Source organism: Perna viridis, chromosome 2 (assembly GCF_037379345.1).
Source record: "Perna viridis isolate PV_CMFRI_1.1 ecotype Kerala chromosome 2, ASM3737934v1, whole genome shotgun sequence".
NCBI classification, from domain to species: Eukaryota; Metazoa; Mollusca; class Bivalvia; order Mytilida; family Mytilidae; genus Perna; species Perna viridis.
The window spans coordinates 19131851-19150909 of NC_142446.1; the positions used below are offsets into that span (position 1 = coordinate 19131851).

Below are 19059 nucleotides of genomic sequence, written 5' to 3' on the forward strand. Positions count from 1 at the left end.
GTTTTCCTCTTAATCTTCTCAGTCTTCCCATCCGAACCAAAACTATAGAATAATCGGTTTAGTTCATCTCTGTCTTTTAATTTTGGAGTGATGTCAAATATGAACTTTTGTAGAGCTAGAGATTTAATAACAGTAACTTTACAAAGGAGCGTCAACTTTCTATGTTGCCAACACTTTAAAAGTTTGCTGGTTTCTTTGGTATCTTTTGTTTAAAATTGATATCAATCATGGTTGACATGCACAAGGAAAAATTAATTCCTAATAGCTTAAAATTAGAATGAGATCAAAACAGTGGTGTGTCAGCACACAAAAAATGATCAGAATATTTCTTGCAGCCGATCAAGACTATTCTTGTCTTAGAGTTATTTATTTTCAGGCCTGGCACATGATAAAACGCATCAAAAACTTCTATAGATTCTCTTAAAGATGTATGTGTACCATCTAATGTTAACAAAGTGTCGTCAGCACATTCAGTAACAAGTGACTCACAATGTCTTACCATAATGTCTATGTTATTATAATTTTATTTAAGTTTTAAAGATAGCAGTTCAACACAAGTAATAAGTAGGGGGATAATGGATCACCCTGCCGACAGCCTCGATGTAGATAAAAAAGTGGACATGTGTCTATTATAACACAACTCTTGGCATGTTTATGTAATAATTCAAACCAGTGACAGATCGAAAATCCAAAATTAAAACTTTTTACTGCATTGATAGCGAAAACCCATTAAACAGAAACACAAGCCTTTTCGAAGTCTACAAGCAAAAGTAAACCTTTCTTATTATTTTCTTCTAAATAATGCATAAGATCATATAAAAATCTAGTATTTTCCCAGATAAAGCCACATTTTATGAAATCTTTTTGGGTATCACTTACTATATGTGGAAGTAAACTCTTTAGTGTAGATGCAATTACTTATGTAGCAATATTCATGTCAGCATTCAATAAACTAATTGGTCTCCAATTTGACATATAGCTCCTATATTTCTCCTCTTCTTGGAATACATGTAAGCACACTCTGATACTGAAAATCTGAAAAAAAAATGTCTCTCTTTATAACCAAAACTCAGAGATCTATATATGTACATATCATTTTTCTCTTCTTAAGATTTTACATTACTGTTAGAAATTGAAATGCTATTTCATCCTTAGAATTTCAAAAAAAAACAATTGATCGTTACATACCAGCTCAACATTTGAAGCATCATTTATATCAACAGAAGTTTTATATTCAAGTATTGTATTATGTATAGACTCCTTAACTAAAGCAATACAATATGTATTATATAAAAGTTGTTTATTAAACTCTTGATAAACTTTGCCATGTTTAGCTAATGAAACAAAAAAAAAAGAAAATGCAAAAGCAGAGTGATAAATAAATTATCTGACACCAAAAAATAATCTATTTGACTTTGTTGAACAAGACAATGTTGTCGCCATGTAAATTTTCTGACTCATGGATTACAGATCCTCCATGGATCTATTAATTCAAATGTTTCCATAATATCTTGAAAACTTTTTCTACTCAAATTATGTCGATCATGTAAAATACTGTGTGTGCCTAAATATTTTGGAAAATATTACTAAATATTTCCGGTTCATCATTGTTGTAAACATAAATTGTCAACCTTTGGCCTTTTAAAGTTAGATCCAACAAATTATATCTACCACCAGAGTAAATTAATGTTTCATGGATGTCTTCATCAATACCCTTTTATAACAATATACATACACCAGCACTTTTACTGTTATAATAACAGAATAGTATAATTTTGAATTCCAATTCATCCTCCCAATCATTTCAATATTCTTGGTACTGTATGTCTCTTGGAAACAAATAAATTCATATTGTTTTGTCCCTAACCCAAGTAAAGACATCAATCCTCTTTTCTTGTTTGACAAAAAGCTCCCTAACATTCAAGGAAAGTATTTTGATTTCTTCAGTCATGAGTATCAATAATGACTACTATAAACATAACAATTAAGAGCATAATAACAAATACAAAATAAGAAATAACATACACACATACATAAAAACACAAGATGACGCATTTGGTTATTGTTCATAATATTGCAATTTGATTGGAGTCTTCAAGACAATATTCAATCTATATGGAAGAAGTTTTTTTTTCAAAGTGAATACAGTTACATCCCTTTTAATAGGCAATAATTAGAAAAGTAAAAAAAAATAGATATTATATAAAGGAAGAATAAAAATATCAAAACTGGTGGAAGAGGTTTTAATTTCTTCTTCAAGTTAACTCATATACAGTATCTAATATAATGTTCACTTACTTTTTCAAGACACCATATTTATGTAAAACAATAAAAAGCCAAAATACTTTCTTTTATAAATTATTTGTATCAATAGAAAGTTTCTGTGTAGGATGTTAATATACAACATGATATTACTCTTTTTGGCAAGATTTTCGTCAATGTTGTCAAAAAGGTTGCATTTCAGTCTGTTTCCTGCCTTTGTCTTACCGTACATTGACCCGTTACCATACACCGCCCAATTTCATAGTGTCAGAAAATCTGGTAATGCGTCCCATGTTATGTTGCGTAACATCACTCACTAACTTTGTGACACTAGTTTTGGGCAAGCTTTTCTTTTCTTATCCCTTATTATCCTGGATTTCACCTATAAATTCACAAGAGATAGGACGTTGTTGATCACTTTTACCAGATATTCTATGGATAGCCTGTATCTCAGCCTGATTGACAGTGACATTTAGTTTGTTTTAAGCAATTTATTTTACAAATATATCTCTCAAGGTTTCTTTCTGCCTCAGGGTAGTCCATTACTTTAATGTTAAATTTAGGTGAATATTGTTCATTTGAATTTGTAATTTCAATAGCTTGTTTTGAATTTATTCTCAAATAAGATACCAGCATTATCATAGTAGATTTATGTAACTTTTATTTGTTAGTGATTTTTTTTAAATTGAATCTTTCTTTTTATTGAACTGAAACGGGTAAGTTAAACCATGCATTTTCACTTGTAAATTAAACTAAAAACAAGCAATTTCTTTAAAGTTGAATCATATCTAACAAGCATTTGCTAAATAATATCAGTTAAAATTATGGTGATGACTGTGAATTTGTATCAATGCGATGGCCTTGTGTTTTTAAAACGCTTTTTACTTTGAGCTTTACTCTATACATGCTTGAATAAATGTTCCTATAACATGTCCTTTATTTGAGGTACACGGATATTCATGCGTAGTTCCAGCTTATATAAATATTAATATTTTCTATTAAACTCATTTTATGTATTATTCGGCGGCTTAAAATAATTGATTATGGCATATATTTTATGGTGATTTTTTAGTCCTTAATCTAATTTTGTCAATTTCGAATATTTTCCCACAATTTTAGTTATTACTGTCACATCATGATAATGATAATTAGTTGAAATGAATTCGTCCTAGTGTGAATATGGCGTTTACACGTGTCACGGAGCTGCATCATAGCTGCTAGACTATTGCCGGATTATACATTGATTTGATATGGCGGATGCAGTGGCTGAGCAGGTCGAAACACCTGATGTCACCGTTTTGGTTTTTTTGTGGGAGTTTACATTGCTAATATCTTCAGTTTTTATGTGTATTTTTTTTTTACATCTTACATTTTGTATATAGAACGTCTCTGTTTTATAAGTAATCGTTTATGTCATATTTTTGCATTCTGACGTATTTGAATTTCCCAATTCGGAATTTTTTTCCCGATATATTAAAGAAATCTCGCTTTTAATTTTGTATATTTCATTAGCGTTACTAGTTGTGCGGTTCTTTAAAGAAAAAGAAACAGGAAATAAGACTGCATTCTTTTTAATTATAATAAAAATATGTCTGTAGTTTTTGGTCTGCGTTCGTAATCAGTATCAGCCTGAAAAATAAAAAAAATAAACTGGCCAAAGATGAGGTTGATTTTCAATAATTATCTTTTTAATATAAGCTTTTAATGTTTCTGTTGATTGATTATATGTAATTGATCGCTGGAATAACTGGTCTGTAACACTTCCGTATTAATCCTTCTTGTTCCCGTATTAAATGGATAACCACATCCTTCATAGATAAAATTCTTTTAGCTTAAGCAAATTAGGTGTTGTGTTCTCCGTTTTTGTCTTCAAGTTTTCTGACTTACAAACAAGTTTTATTTTTCCTCTACCACCTCAGTTTCACCTTCAGGACCAATTTCTTCCCCGTTAACTGCAATTACATCATTAATAAGATGTGCATTTTAAAACAAAATATTAAATTCATAAAGACAATATTCATCACTTCAAACTACGTTATTGTAAAATTAAAACTGATACTTTATTTTTATATTTACTTCCAGTTGCTTCAGAAGAAATTTTGATTAGCACATAGGGCAATACGTATATACTTCATACGATATCTTTAAAATACACTCAAAGATGTTCATTTAATTATAAAAATAACTTGACTTAAATTAAATTTTTATAATTACATTTTATGTGTCTCTCTTATATTTTCTTTTTTTTAGATGTACATATAAAACAGTAATTAATGAAAGTAGTCCACTTAATTGTGGTCGTGGCCAATATAAACATCTCTAAGACATGTTTTATCAACTTATGAAACATCACGTATAAAGCCGATTATCCAATGAGATTGGTGTAGGTAATTAAATGCACATGAAATATAATTATTTACAAATTAATGCAAGATTACATACATCCATCGCCTGTAACAACAAGTCCTTGATTGTAAAGACTATCTAAACAGGTGTCGACGCTATGTTCTTTCTCATAACACTCGCACCATTTAGTGGTCCACCTCTGTTGACTACATTTTAATTCAAATGCTGGAAAACAGATAATAATATACCTCAATACACACTTGATATATCTCAACAAACACAATGAAAAGAAGCATAGTTGTAACAAGTTCATGCTTTTATATTATGCATTATTATCACTCAAATACAGAAAGTGGGTATAAACAAGTGTTTAGTGGTTGAAGTAAATATTTTTTTTAATGAAAAGACTAAGAAGAGTTTATTAATAACAAAATTAAACTAGTAAACCCACCTTTTCCATCATAGATGAATTTGTTATTAACAATTTTAAATCCATGGTACTTGTTAAGATAGTCTACGCCGCTAAAGTGTGCTGCAGCTCTGGCGAGAAACTTCTCATGTCGTGTATTTACAGATTGCTTATTAGAAATGTGTCGCTTGTGTTGAACTTCTCTTTGTTGCATGTGCCTGTGGTGTTGTTTTTCTACAGCATTAAGATGTTGTTTTCTCTTCTGTTCTAGTTTTCTGATATGATGATTGACAAGTTGTTTTATTCTGTTGATATGATGGTTTGCCTCTCCCTTCATTCGTCTAACGTGATGATTGGCTTGTTGATTAATTTTTCTTACATGACGATTAGACACGCTGTTTATCCTCCTCACGTGTTTGTTTGCTGCTATGTGAATACGTCTTGTGTGATGGTCAGCAACTATCTTGTGTTTCTCCAGGTAATCGTCAAGTTCGCCAAAATTAGGTCCTGCTAAGACAGATGTTATGTATTACAAAGAGCGATAAAAACGTATACAGTAAATGTAAAAGTAAAGATGTAGAATGTTAAAATTTTAGAGATATTTTGTTACATTAATATTTAACAACGACAATTTGGAAAAAAATTGAAGCAACAAACTATATATCATTGACAATATACAGTACTTCTCCAATGTAGTCCACTGGAATTGTAGTGACGGATTACTTTTAATACTTGTACTTTTGATATGTTCCGAGGTGCATGTATCATATTTTCGATATGGATTGATTGATTGATTGATTGATTGATTGATTGATTGTTGGGGTTTAACGACCGATCAGCAATATTTCAGCTATATTTAGGCGATGAACATGAAATGATGCGATGAAATATGGGATGGGACACAAGGACAATGGGGTCGACAAATTTTGATTGCCACTAGAAATAGGGAGGGAGGGATAGAGTCGGGCAAATTAATCTCCTGTGGCGGAGCGGAAAGGTTCCTACTCCTCCAATCAAATACCACAGCAGGGTTCTTTAACGTGCGAGGAACGTGACATCTTTCCCAACACGTTGCACCCACTCTGGTTTGCTGTCAGGTTTTCTGTATTATAGCCCGACAACCCCAGCATGTAACACGCCAGGGGTACCCCATTCCACCACCTGGGGCGCACAACCCAGTTACTCTGTGGGCAGAGCGACCTAGCCCCCGGCAAGGGTTCTGAGCACTTTTTAGACGCCTTTTACGACATGCTTAGCGCCTATTCTTTTGACACCCGGACCTGTCGATATGGTGATTTCATTTACCTGTCCACAATACGCACAAGCAGAAGACGATCATTAATATGTCTTTGTGCCGTTATATCACTCTTTAGTTTGATTTTGAGGAATTATTACCGTTTTGTATTGTGGATTTCATTACTTCTGTCGTCGGTGCTTTTCAGAGCCTATTTGAAACCTATTGTTGGGGTTTAACGACCGATCAGCAATATTTCAGCTATATTTAGGCGATGAACATGAAATGATGCGATGAAATATGGGATGGGACACAAGGACAATGGGGTCGACAAATTTTGATTGCCACTAGAAATAGGGAGGGAGGGATAGAGTCGGGCAAATTAATCTCCTGTGGCGGAGCGGAAAGGTTCCTACTCCTCCAATCAAATACCACAGCAGGGTTCTTTAACGTGCGAGGAACGTGACATCTTTCCCAACGCGTTGCACCCACTCTGGTTTGCTGTCAGGCTTTCTGTATTATAGCCCGACAACCCCAGCATGTAACACGCCAGGGGTACCCCATTCCACCACCTGGGGCGCACAACCCAGTTACTCTGTGGGCAGAGCGACCTAGCCCCCGGCAAGGGTTCTGAGCACTTTTTAGACGCCTTTTACGACATGCTTAGCGCCTATTCTTTTGACACCCGGACCTGTCGATATGGTGATTTCATTTACCTGTCCACAATACGCACAAGCAGAAGACGATCATTAATATGTCTTTGTGCCGTTATATCACTCTTTAGTTTGATTTTGAGGAATTATCACCGTTTTGTATCGTGGAGTTCATTACTTCTGTTGTCGGTGCTTTTCAGAGCCTATTTGAAAGTCCGTTTACACTGATGAAGGCCTTTTGATGATCTCTGAAATTATCTACTATTTTGTATTAAGGTTAAACGCCTGTACACTTGGTGCCTTTCCGTTATGCCCGGTTTTTATTTAATACAGCTTACCATTAAAAGGTACGAATATATGCATGTCGTTCAACCGGTCAAATATTTCATCTATGTCGTGGTATTTTCTGTAGTATCGATACCATAATCGATAGAACCTTTGGCGAGTTGTTTTCAAAAGGTATGCTGTAATTGTTATACATTGTATACATTGTATTAATACTTTGATTCTTCTTTCCTTATTTCAATTTATTATGACATTCCCTTTCCCACACAACATTTATTTCAGTAGCATCCTCCGTGCTACATTGAAACATCCAAAATGTCTAGATATTTTTTGTTTTCTTTTATTTTTGTTTTTTGTTTTTGTTTTGTTTTGTTTTGTTTTGTTTTGTTTTGTTTTGTTTTGTTTTTTTTGGGGGGGGCGGGGGGGGGGTTCGTGTTTCTTTCACTCACTTTTTTCAAAATAAACATTCTTACAACGGTTTTTATCTCCCTTTAATTTCTGTTCTTAACCTAAACCAATCTTATGAAGTAACAGGTTTACTTTTCAATACATCTTTTAAATGCATAACTGATTCCTAGCGAAATAATCAAACATACCATTGCCGTTGTAAATGAATTTTTTGCCCTCGAATCTCCAGCCATTATGACTATTGTAGTAGGACATATAGTTGACTTTTGTACCTTTTCAAAATCAATTGTAAAAACAATTACATTGTAAAAATAATTTTAGTTTATACATTACATTGTTTTTTTTTTGTTTTGTTTTGTTTTGTGTTGTTTGTTTGTTTTTGTTTTTGTTTGTTTGGGATTTTTATATTTTGTCTTGTTTTTTTGTTTTTTTTAAGCAGGACAAAATTATTCAGTAAGACAAAGCCAGTAAATCGGTGAACCCATTTTGGAGTTTCTAGTCAAATTCCTGTAAATGGAAAACGTTTACAGTGAAAGGAGGTAGACTCTGCTAATCTAAAGACATAAATTGTACTGAAACATCCACTGCGATTTTAAATTGTAAAAAGCGCAGATATTCTTACGAGAAGCGGTTTACCATTAAACAATTATAAAGAGACAGGATAAAATCTTCAGTTCCGTTTATAAGCATTTAATTTGTAAATACGACATGACCACATACTTTACGCAGACTTTTTATATCTCGCTAGAACTCTAACAAATAGGCTTCTGGGACAGGGTTATTTTGCTACAAAATTGAAGTCATCACTACAGAAATTTTATAGTAGTCATCATGAACTCGTGGATCGTTATGGTGTATCCATTTGGACCATGAAAACTGATTTATTCAACGGGTCATGTTTTCCTTTCCTCGTTTGTCTACCCCGGACTTTTTATGAGCAATTCGGCGGGTGTTTCTGGAAAAACAGAGGACGCTTACCCTACCGGTGCACCTGGTCCATGCTCCAAGTTTTTAGTGGAGTCCGAGTTGCTCATTTGCCTTTATTACTTTGTATGTATGATTTTAGTTACTGTATGTTCTTTGTTGTGTATGTCTGTTTTCCATGTCTGGTCTTTGTCCCTGGATTACATTCTTTTGATTACCGCTATAACCTTGGTTTGGTTCCCTTGATTACTCTTTGATTACCGCTATAACCTTCGTTCCCTTGATTACTCTTTGACTACTTTTCATTCTTTACTATAAGTAAATACACGCACGATATTTGTGAACATACTAATTCTGAGTGTAGAAATATTACTACCTACCGCCAAAACGAACCAATAACCGTCTCCCATACAATACTTTGAAAATCTTCCTGACGCTGTGATATCTCTTGTAATATCGGTACCATATTCGGTAGAATTTATTTCTCCTTATTTTAAGAACGTAAGCTACAAATCATAGATATATGCTGTAAAAAAATTGATAATTCGTGTTTTAAATTCAAAAACATACTTGCTTGTATCAATGCTAAATCTAATTATATACTTCATTTGACTATTTATCTTGCTGGAGAATTCATAGAACAGCTTGAAGAAACAAAAATACACTTCTTGTTTCTATTTGAGTCTTGTCCTCCAATTGATATCGGATAGTTCTTTAGTAATAAAGTATTACCATTGCCGTTGAAGAATAGACGATTTCCTTTAATTCTAAATCCATGGTGCGATTTGTAGTAGGAGACATAGTTTGTCTTGCTTCTTCCTGTTGAAAAGAATGATAAACAAAATAGTTTACTTCTCAGTACAATTAATGTACGATCATGTGTTGAAAAAGGGAGCAGACGTTTTGTAAGATAGCTTTCATTGAACTTTGTTGCACACACATGGTATCATCATCAAGTTACCATGACAGCGCTAATTGGCAGAATTATTACGTGTTGCATAACCATTTTACCCAATTTGTGAAATATCAATTAATTGTCGATTCGTTTAGTAAGTTAATAAAATCAAACAAAAGGATTTTACCTCTGCGAACTACCAGAACACGTCGTTTATAAAGTCTACGGAAGCAATGTCCAATGTTGTGAAACTTTCGGTAATAGTATCTCCACATTTTATAGAACTTGTGTCTTCCAACCTTTAGCCTGTAGGCTGTCAATGTAAGATATATTGTTATTTTCATGCTTCAAAAAAATAAAAAAATAAAAAAATAACTAGCGACTTGGTTTTTTTTCAAATATATAGGATGGAGCATACATATTGTCATTCACATCTTTTTAACTCACCTGGCCAAAAGGCCATGTGAGCTATTGCCATCACTTGGCGTCCGTCGTCGTCGTTAACAATTATACAAACTCAAAAAAAATATATAAACTCTTCTCCTCTGAAAGTACTGGACTGGTTAGAACCAAACTTCCTATAAATGTTCCTTGGGGTATCCTGCATAGAACTGATGTGGGGATGTTTGATTCGTCGAAAAACATGGCCGCCGTTTTTAAAAATAGAACATAGGGGTCAGACAGTAGTTATATAGACACATATATTTCCAAAAGCATTAGATTTAGCTAAATTCTGACAGGGTAAAAGTGTTTAGCATGATGAGATCTATCTCTGGTCAAATGTTGGTTTTAATCCGTTAAGCCATGTTGGAGTTATTGGCCTTTTCCAACGATTTTTGCTATTGTTAATGTTTTCAAAAATTTCCTCCTCTGACACTACTTAACCAATTGAAATCAAACTTAAAATGAATGTTCCTTGGGGTATCCTACATAGAACTGATGTGGGGATGTTTGATCCGTCGAAAAACATGGCCGCCGTTACTAAAAATAGAACATAGGGGTCAGAAAGCAGATTTTTGCATATATCTCGAAGACCGTTAGGTTTAGCTATATTCTGACAAGACTTCAGTATTTAGCATGATGAGATCTATTTCTTATCAAATTTTGGTTTTAATCCGTTAAGCCATGTTGGAGTTATTGCCCTATTTCAACGATTTTTGCTATTTTTTATGTAATTTCTTTTAAAAAATCTTCTCCTTTGATACTACTTAACCAATTGAAACCAAACTTGGTATGAATGTTCCTTGGGGTATCCTGCATAGAACTGATGTGAGGATTTTTGATCCGTCAGACAACATGGCCACCATTACTAAAAATAGAACATAGGGGACAGACAGTAGTTTTTCGCATATATCTCCAAAACCCTTATGTTTAGGCAAATTCTTTCAATAGCTGAAATGATCCTTATTTTTAGGACTACAAAAGTCTTCAGGAATGAAAGTTGTCATATGACTCCTTGTATGAGTTATTGCCCTTGAAAGGGAAAAAATGACTTTTTTTAACAGTTTTCAGTCAATATCTTGAAAACTATGATAGATTAAAAGAAACTTTCAATTGTTGAGATGATCCTTATGATAAACCCTACCGAAGACTTCTTGATCAAAATTGTTGGACAACTTCTTGTTAAATGTATTGCCTTTGAAAGGCAAAATTCAACCAGGTGGGCGAATCAGGCTCCTGGGAGCTTCTTGTTTAATTTCTTGTAGGTTTATAGAAGAGATCTTATTTAAGCATACCATACCTGTACCCCGGTAGATGAAGTTGTGGCTCCTTAATTTTATTCCATGAAATTTTCTGAAGTAGTCCATGTAGTTCATTCTTTTGTGGACATGCATAACACCTATGGAGATAAAAGGAAACATTTAACAAGAATTTGATATAAATCGTGTACCTTTATAAAACTGTGGAAATGAAGTAGTTAACGTTTTATGAAATACAACACTGTCTGTCTAAGGCTGCAACAATGTGCTACAAACATACCCTTGGGTTACAGTACATATTTGGTATTTGAAGCAATAAAATATTTACCTCCATGATAAATGACGAATAATTTCTTTCCATAAAGTCGGCCAAAGACTGGGCCTACTGCATGATAACGTCGGTAGTAGTGCCTCCACAAACTGTAGAATTTTCGGCGTCGACATTTCAACAAATATGCTACAGGAAAGAATAAAAGCTTTGTTGAAATACATGTAAACCTTTCAGATCAGTAGATGATCACATACGATTGATTTATTTTGTTCACTATTTGTGTAGTAGGAGGTAGTAAATAAAGATTTTTCAATTTACTAGGTATAAACAGTGGCTACTGTTATTTCATTGGGGAAAAGAACTGTCAGTTAGTATAAAATAAATGTTCAAAAATTTATGAGACTATAATTATGGGATACCTTTTCCTCTGTAATAAAATCTACGGTGTCGCAGTTTGAATCCGTGGTACCTGCTGAGGTAAACTTTGTAGCTAACTCTACTGATTAGACGTCCTCTTCCTACAAAAGATACAATTTGTGAAAATCATTGCAAAATTTAATGAATTTATCAGAGACATTTTTTAAACAATAATGTTAATTTGTTATATACTATTACTAGTATAACTAAAATTGCGTTAAACAATTTAATTATTGTGACACAGACATAGATCGTATTTATAATATGTCAAATATGTGGACAGTATTTGCTTAAACTCACACTATAGTAATAAAGATTGATTGCTATTTCAAGACAGTTAAGTCGAGCTACTGACAAAAAAAGTTAATAGTCTTGTATCTTATATATAATTCACACCTCCACGATAAATGACAAATAGTTTCTTTCTATACAGACGACCAAAGACTGCACCTACTGCATGGTATCGTCGGTAGTAGTGCCTCCAAAGACTGTAGAATTTTCGTCGTCGACATCTCAGTTTGTATGCTGTAAGGGGATAGAAAGTTTTAACAACAAACTTGTTTTCTTCGATATATTATAACTTATAAGTCAAACTATGAAATAATTTAGAGATACACGCTGTAAGGTTTGGTCTTATGAAATCACCAATTTTGTAAATATCGTCATTAAATCTTACTAAGTGATCTAATTTACCTTTTCCTCGGTAAATAAATCTACGATGTCGCAATTTTATTCCATGATATCTGTGGAGATACACTTTATAACTAATTCTCCTGGTTACACGTCCACGTCCTAAAATAAAACATTTTTATCAAGTCATGCTGATATACAAGTCAAGTTTTTTTTTGTTTTTGTTTGTTTTGTTTTGTTTTGTTTTATTTTACTTTTGTTTTTTGTTTTTGTTTTTGTTTTGTTTTGTTTTGTTTTGTTTTGTTTTTGTTTTTTTGTTTTGTTTTGTTTTTGTTTTTTGTTTTTTTTGTTTTCTCATTTTGGAACAGCAAAACGATGTTCACTTCCGCCATGCATTGAAAGAGATAATTTAGAACAGGTAAATGCTACAGCAGTACTGTTTAAGAAGAATAAATAAAAAAAAGTTGGTCCTTTTCATTGATGAAAAAAATAACAAGTTGGGCATTAATGTTCTTTTATATGACGATTAAGGTGCCTAATTGTAATGGTTACAGAACTGGAAATCTTTATTCTTACCTCCACGATAAATGACGAACAGTTTCTTCCTAAACAGACGACCAAAGACTGCACCTACTGCATGGTACCGTCGGTAGTAGTGCCTCCAAAGACCGTAGAATTTTCGGCGTCGACATCTAAGAATGTATGCTGTAAAATGTAAAAAAACAAGCATTAAACTCTGCACCAATTCTATGATATTGCATTTAGTATCTACTTCATTTTATTCTAAAATGTGTACATTGTTTCCTTGTTTCAAGAAACTCTTTTATATACTTAAAATGTTTCAATGCCTTATCGTTAAACAGTCCTAGCTTCAGGGACTTAATACATCACATCTGCCCCCAAAGAACTTGAGATAAAGGATACTACAGACACTGTGAAGTTAGCCTCATATCTTGACTTATACTCAGAGATCGATGGTAAAGAAAAACTATTGACCAAACTTAACGACAACTGTGATGACTTTTCATTCAGAATTGTCAACTTTCCTTCCATCTGTGGCAACATCGCTTCAGCACCTGCGTATGGAGTTATCATATCACAACTCATACGTTATGCCAGAGCTTGCCGTAACTACGCAGACTTTTTGTATCGCGCTAGATTTCAATTAGGTTTCTGAAACAGGGTTATGTTGCTACAAGATTGAAGTCATCACTACAGAAGTTTTATGGTCGTCATCATGAACTCGTGGATCGTTACAGTGTATCCATCTGAAAACAGCCATGAAAACTGATTTTTTCAACGTGTCATAGTTTTCCTTTCCTCTTTCGTCTAACCCTAGACTTGACTTATTATAAGCAACTCGGTGTTTCTAGAGGACCCTTATTAGTGGAGTCCGAGTTGCTCATTTACTTTTGTTACTTTATATGTATTATTTTAGTTACTTTATGTTCTTTGTTGTGTTTGACTGTTTTCCATTTCTGGTCTTTGAGCCTAGATTACATTCTTTTGATTTCCGCTAGAATCTTGGTTCCCTTGATTACTCTTTCAATCAATACATTGTTCCATATTCTATCATATTTAAGTGACCATGCATGCAAAGAAAAAAACACATCAATAATTACAAACTATCAATTGTGTTAAAAAACGAAATCTCTTTAAAAACTGTTAAGACCAATGGGTGGCCTTGGGCTGACATTTTCATCCCGCTGGTGTTGTTGTCTCTTTGACATATACACCATACCTATTCTCGTGATACATTATTGTTGACATCGATAATTTGAATTAAAGATATATACATAGAAAATCAAATTACTACAGCTATTATGTTATACTGCAATATATGTCTTCGTCGTACATTTTCCTTGATAAATAAATCTGCGACGTCGGAGTTTGAAACCATGATATTTTCTCAAGTAGTCATTATAGGTAATTCTGCTGAATCCAAGACCACCTCGTATTGTTGTCACATGACCACCAAGAAATCCTTCAAAATAAATAAAAATAAATACTACAGTTAATCAAAAAACTTATTCCGTTTGGAATTGATCGTAATAAATAGTTTTAATAAAGATTTATTTTATATACATGTAAATATATGTTGCAAATTTACCTGCAAGATTTCTCAGTTTATCTAACACAAAATTGATTAGATCTCATATTGAAGATAAAAACGTCTTTTAGTAAGTTAACTTTGTATTTGGATACAATTAATTTTCAAAAATAAAGACGTGTTTACTTTTATTCTATTTTTACTTTTACCTTTGTTAACCACAAACAATCGTTTATGAAGCAACCTCCTCACACAACGTCCCGTATTGTGACAACTATTATAACATACACCCCATAGCCTGTAGAAGTTCTGAAGTCCACATGTCAGTTGGTAGGCTGCAACAGATCAACAATACTAATGATTATTTCAGTAAAAAGTTTCTTTTTATTGTGTTCGAGAAGGAAAGATGTGTATATATTGCAATATTTTTCGACAATTACGATATTAATTATTATTATCTTAATTGTATATTTTTTTATTTTGTTCTTCATACTCAAAAAAAAATTGATTGATTTTCTCCTTAGAAAACCACATACTGCCTCACTGCATGTAGACATAATTAAGTTTTAGTATACTTTATTGATTCGATTAGTGATGTTTTCAATTAAAACGAGGTTGTAGTGGTCTCAATATACATTTGATATAATAATAATGTTTTGCATACCTATTCCTTTGTATAAAAATCCGTGGATTAGTTTAAGGCCATGCCATTTCTTGTAATAGGTTAGGTAACTAATTCTGGTGTGTTTACTATGGGCAATTCGCCTGCGTATTATATGGAGTTTCCTGAGTTTGGAGAAACATCGCCGTTTACTGCCGTATCGTCCATAATAACGTCTCCACAGTCTGAGGAATCTTGTTTTCCCACATCCCAGCTTGTAACCTGTTTGAACAGGTAAAATTTTAGTTTCTTCATTGCTACGTGCTTATTAAACTCTTCCTCGAAACGTGTTCTATTTCAATTCAGAAAAAGTGGACAATCAAAATGTTAATAATACAAAAAATGGATATATTTACGTGAATTTTTATCTATTAAATGTCCTTACCAATTCCTTTGTAAGAGAATGCACGGTGATGAATTTTAAATCCAAGGTGATATTTAGGTTTAGCTACAACTTTGTGGAGTACTGGTAATGATCCAGGTTCATCTACAACAAAAATCTCAAATAACACAGACAATGTTTTCATGAAATTCAAAGCAGATTTTAAAGTATTTATGGAACAAGGAAGAGAGGCTCTCTACATTACTTCAAGCTATATACGTCTTAAGTCAAAATGCATATACGTGACTGAAAGACACAAGTCTCGAGAAAATGGTATTAACGGTAGTAAAAGAAATTTAAGCACTAACTATAAATCACTACAAAACCTAACCTAAATGATGGCATGAATATTTTAGATCACGCAATTCAATTAAAAGTAAAGTTAACATCAGTATCTACAATCTCATGTGGAAAATCGGGATCACGAAAAATCATGTTAACATTTTCTAAGGAAAAGAAATTAAAAAATCTTACGCTGGAGGCTCATTCAATATATTATTCCATTAAAATATCTTCTTTGTAAATGGAGAAAAATGAAAGATGCTCAGTGTATTTTTGTGGAGCGGAATTGACTTACCTCCACTGTTAATAAAAATGTCAGTTTCTTAAAACGTTCTGAGATATTATCCATAGGACATTAAAGAATGTAATATGAATTGTGTAGATAAATTTGAAACATTTAGATTTTGGGTATAATTGTTTTCATTAAGAGTATTTTGACGCTAATTATTTTTTTTTACAATTTCAATTTTTTTTCCATAAATCGTATTAGGTATCTGAACAGAAGCGAAAAAATATGAACATACTTCTTATTTAAAAACAAAGAATTTGAAAAGAGGAAAAACGTTTGATAAATTAAGGTTTTTTAGTATATACTACAGCTGGCTACTTTCCTGTGTGGTCAATGCAATATACAAAAAAACACCTTGAGGGGTTTGGATATTTTTGTGTGATATTGTAACAAGCAATTGTTGAATGATTATTTATTCTGTTGCAAAAAAATGCACAACCAGAGAGAGTGGTGGAAAATGTGTATGAGACTACGGCTGTTAACTAGAGAAAACACTGAGTAGGGCTCACACAAATTACTCAACACTTATTCCAGAAGTCAGAAAAACGACGTTTCTTGTTGGACCATTTTTAAAATCAATTTTCTCTTATCAAAAACGAAATAAAGTATTAAGTGGAAAAGGCATATTTTCTATTGGATTATTTAACAGTTACATTAATTTTGTTTATAAGAATTGTATTTGCTCAACAAATGGGATAGAACACAAGTTACTCAAACTTATGAAGTCATCTCCCATTAAAATAAACTTTTTCATTGCTACTAACTTACATTCATCTGGGTAGTCCAATTCGGATGCACTGATCACCGCTAAAATAATGTTTAAGATCACATTAGCTTTTCTTTTTGAAATGCATATCATAGTTATAAGTAATGTATTTCTATAAAATGTTTTCGATTAATACTTTGTTTTATTCGTTTTAATGAATATAACTATTATTATTATTATTTGGGGTTTTTATTATTATTATTATTATGGTTTTTTTTATTTTGTTACATTTTTGTGTTTGATTTTTGTTTTGTTTTGTTTTTTCATTATTTATTTTTGTTTTTGTTTTTGTTATTATTTATATATTTTTTTATCTTTCTGTTCGCTCTATCGATTTTTTTTTTTTTTTTGTCTTTAAAACTATGGGTATAAACTAACCTGCAGAAAAGGCGACCAGCACCAGCACATAGATCCCTTTAGCCATGTTGATGGAAAAAGGGGACTGATACCTGACGCTCCTGAACGAACTTTTCTTATATACGCATATTTTTGAACACATGTTGCAAAGCCTTAGAAAAAAAAACTAGCCGAGTATTTAGTAGCACAACGTAGATCAGAGAAGCAATGCCCGATCAATGGTATGATACCTCCTCTTCAAACTATGCGATAGTTTGTCTTCCAATGTATACAGATGTAGGTTATATTGTAATACATACAACTCATAATGTAAAATGACTCCATTCAAGGGTAAATATATTTTCTCAATCGGATTACACATTTCGTACCAATAAAGATTTAAGCAGTCGATACCCTAGATATGTTACGTACGTGATTTTTTTTCTGACATCAGCATTCTTTTCTTTTAGAAAACATACAAATATATAAACATACAAACGTATAAAACTCTATCAAGTGTTGTGTAAATTTTATGAGAGGATATGACTCATACTATTTTTACTCCTTTAATTTTTAGTTTTATGAGCATTTTTTGGTGCAGATACGGAGCACGTGAAGGTCGACTAAGGCCCTATGCGAAAACAAAAGTATATCATTTTTATATCGTTAAACGTAAACTTAAGTCGAGGTCTAAATTTTCATTTAAGTATCCGGCACGAAGCATTTGTTTTTTTCTGGGGGAAGAGGGGTTGCGATAAAAACGAATTCTGGCCCCAATTTTGTCCCAAAAAATGTAATTTGCATCTTGAGTGAAAATAGATATTCTGACCCCACATATTGCTTACGGTAAAAAATATCGTATTGATTGACTAATTTATTGTTGGGGTTTAACGCCCGAGTAGCAATATTACTGCTATGTCCAGGCGATGAACATAAAATAGATGATAAAATGAACTTGAAATGATGAAATGAAAAATGGGATGGGACACGAGCACAATATGTCAATAAACTTTGATTGCCATTAGAAATAGGGAGAAGTGGGTAAGGTCCGGCAATTTAGCCTTCTGTGGCGGAGCCCAATGATTCCTACTCCGGTAAAGTAACACAGAAGAGTTCTTTAACGTGCGAGGAACGTGGCATCTTTCCAAACACGTTGCAACACTATGGTTTGCGGTTAGATTTTCCGTATTATGGCCTCACGTCCCAAGCTTGTAACATGCCAGTGGTACCCCATTCCACCACCTGTAGCACACAACCCAGTTGCTCTGTGGGCAGAGCGCCCTAACCCCCGGCGAGGGTTCTGAGCATTATTTAGTTGCCTTTTACAACAAGCTTAGCGCTGCTGTGGGCCTATTCTTTTGACACCCGGACCCGCGCGGGGAAAAATATATCGTATTAATTGTATAGAACCACCAGGATCGAATGAAAACCTTTATCCCCCATGAAAATCAATTAGTCCGTGTCTGACTGGTGTAAATTAACCTGGTTCATTGTAAGCTGCAACATATCACAATTCAGTTTAATTTATTTTGTCGTTCACTTGGAATTTCATTACCAGAAACATAGACCTTTAATTGACCTATGCTTAAAATTGATGTATAAAAATGTCGAGACAAAATATTTTCTGTTATTCACATTTGTTTCAATACTTATGGATTCAATATCTTGATGTTCTAGATTTTTTTTCTGTCACATGCTAAATCTTGTCTTGTCAATAATGGTAATTTACGATAAAAAGGTTGATTATTCATTCCCTATTGTTAAGTAGTTGTTTTTTTAGATTATGACGTCTCCTTGTCACCTTCATATGGTGTTTACAAATCACAATTGGCTTGATATTTGTTCGTACGTGTATTTTT

The 19059-nt window shown here is 33.0% G+C and overlaps 1 protein-coding gene across 2 annotated transcripts; it reads right to left on the bottom strand.

Annotated features, from left to right (window-relative positions):
- Nucleotides 1-3817: 3817 nt before the first annotated feature.
- LOC148623943 (uncharacterized) lies at nt 3818-17327 on the bottom strand. Of its 2 annotated transcripts, none has more exons than XM_088566255.1 (21): nt 17243-17327; nt 16867-16905; nt 15531-15632; nt 15149-15367; nt 14694-14819; nt 14290-14418; nt 13011-13139; nt 12498-12596; nt 12201-12329; nt 11807-11905; nt 11445-11573; nt 11158-11256; nt 9604-9729; nt 9254-9340; nt 8902-9027; nt 7786-7869; nt 7243-7368; nt 5060-5524; nt 4705-4833; nt 4150-4214; nt 3818-3891 (listed from the first exon to the last, which is right to left on the bottom strand). In XM_088566255.1, exons 1-20 carry the CDS (start codon nt 17286-17288, stop codon nt 4159-4161), a joined length of 2544 nt encoding a protein of 847 aa, XP_088422381.1. In that variant the 5' UTR covers nt 17289-17327; the 3' UTR covers nt 3818-3891; nt 4150-4158. The 2 variants fall into 2 exon arrangements, with proteins under 2 accessions (XP_088422381.1, XP_088422380.1); XM_088566254.1 differs by having other exon boundaries at nt 5060-5527.
- Nucleotides 17328-19059: the final 1732 nt, after the last annotated feature.

Bases quoted from the DNA above. Each gene is read 5' to 3' on its own strand.
- LOC148623943 (XM_088566254.1), bottom strand. From the start codon at position 17,288: ATGGCTAAAGGGATCTATGTGCTGGTGCTGGTCGCCTTTTCTGCAG. The intron at 12,330-12,497 runs GTAAATTAGATC...ATCCCCTTACAG, and splicing joins ATTTATTTACCGAGGAAAAG to CATACAAACTGAGATGTCGA. The intron at 7,369-7,785 runs GTATGTTTGATT...TAACAATTACAG, and splicing joins ATTCATTTACAACGGCAATG to CATACCTTTTGAAAACAACT.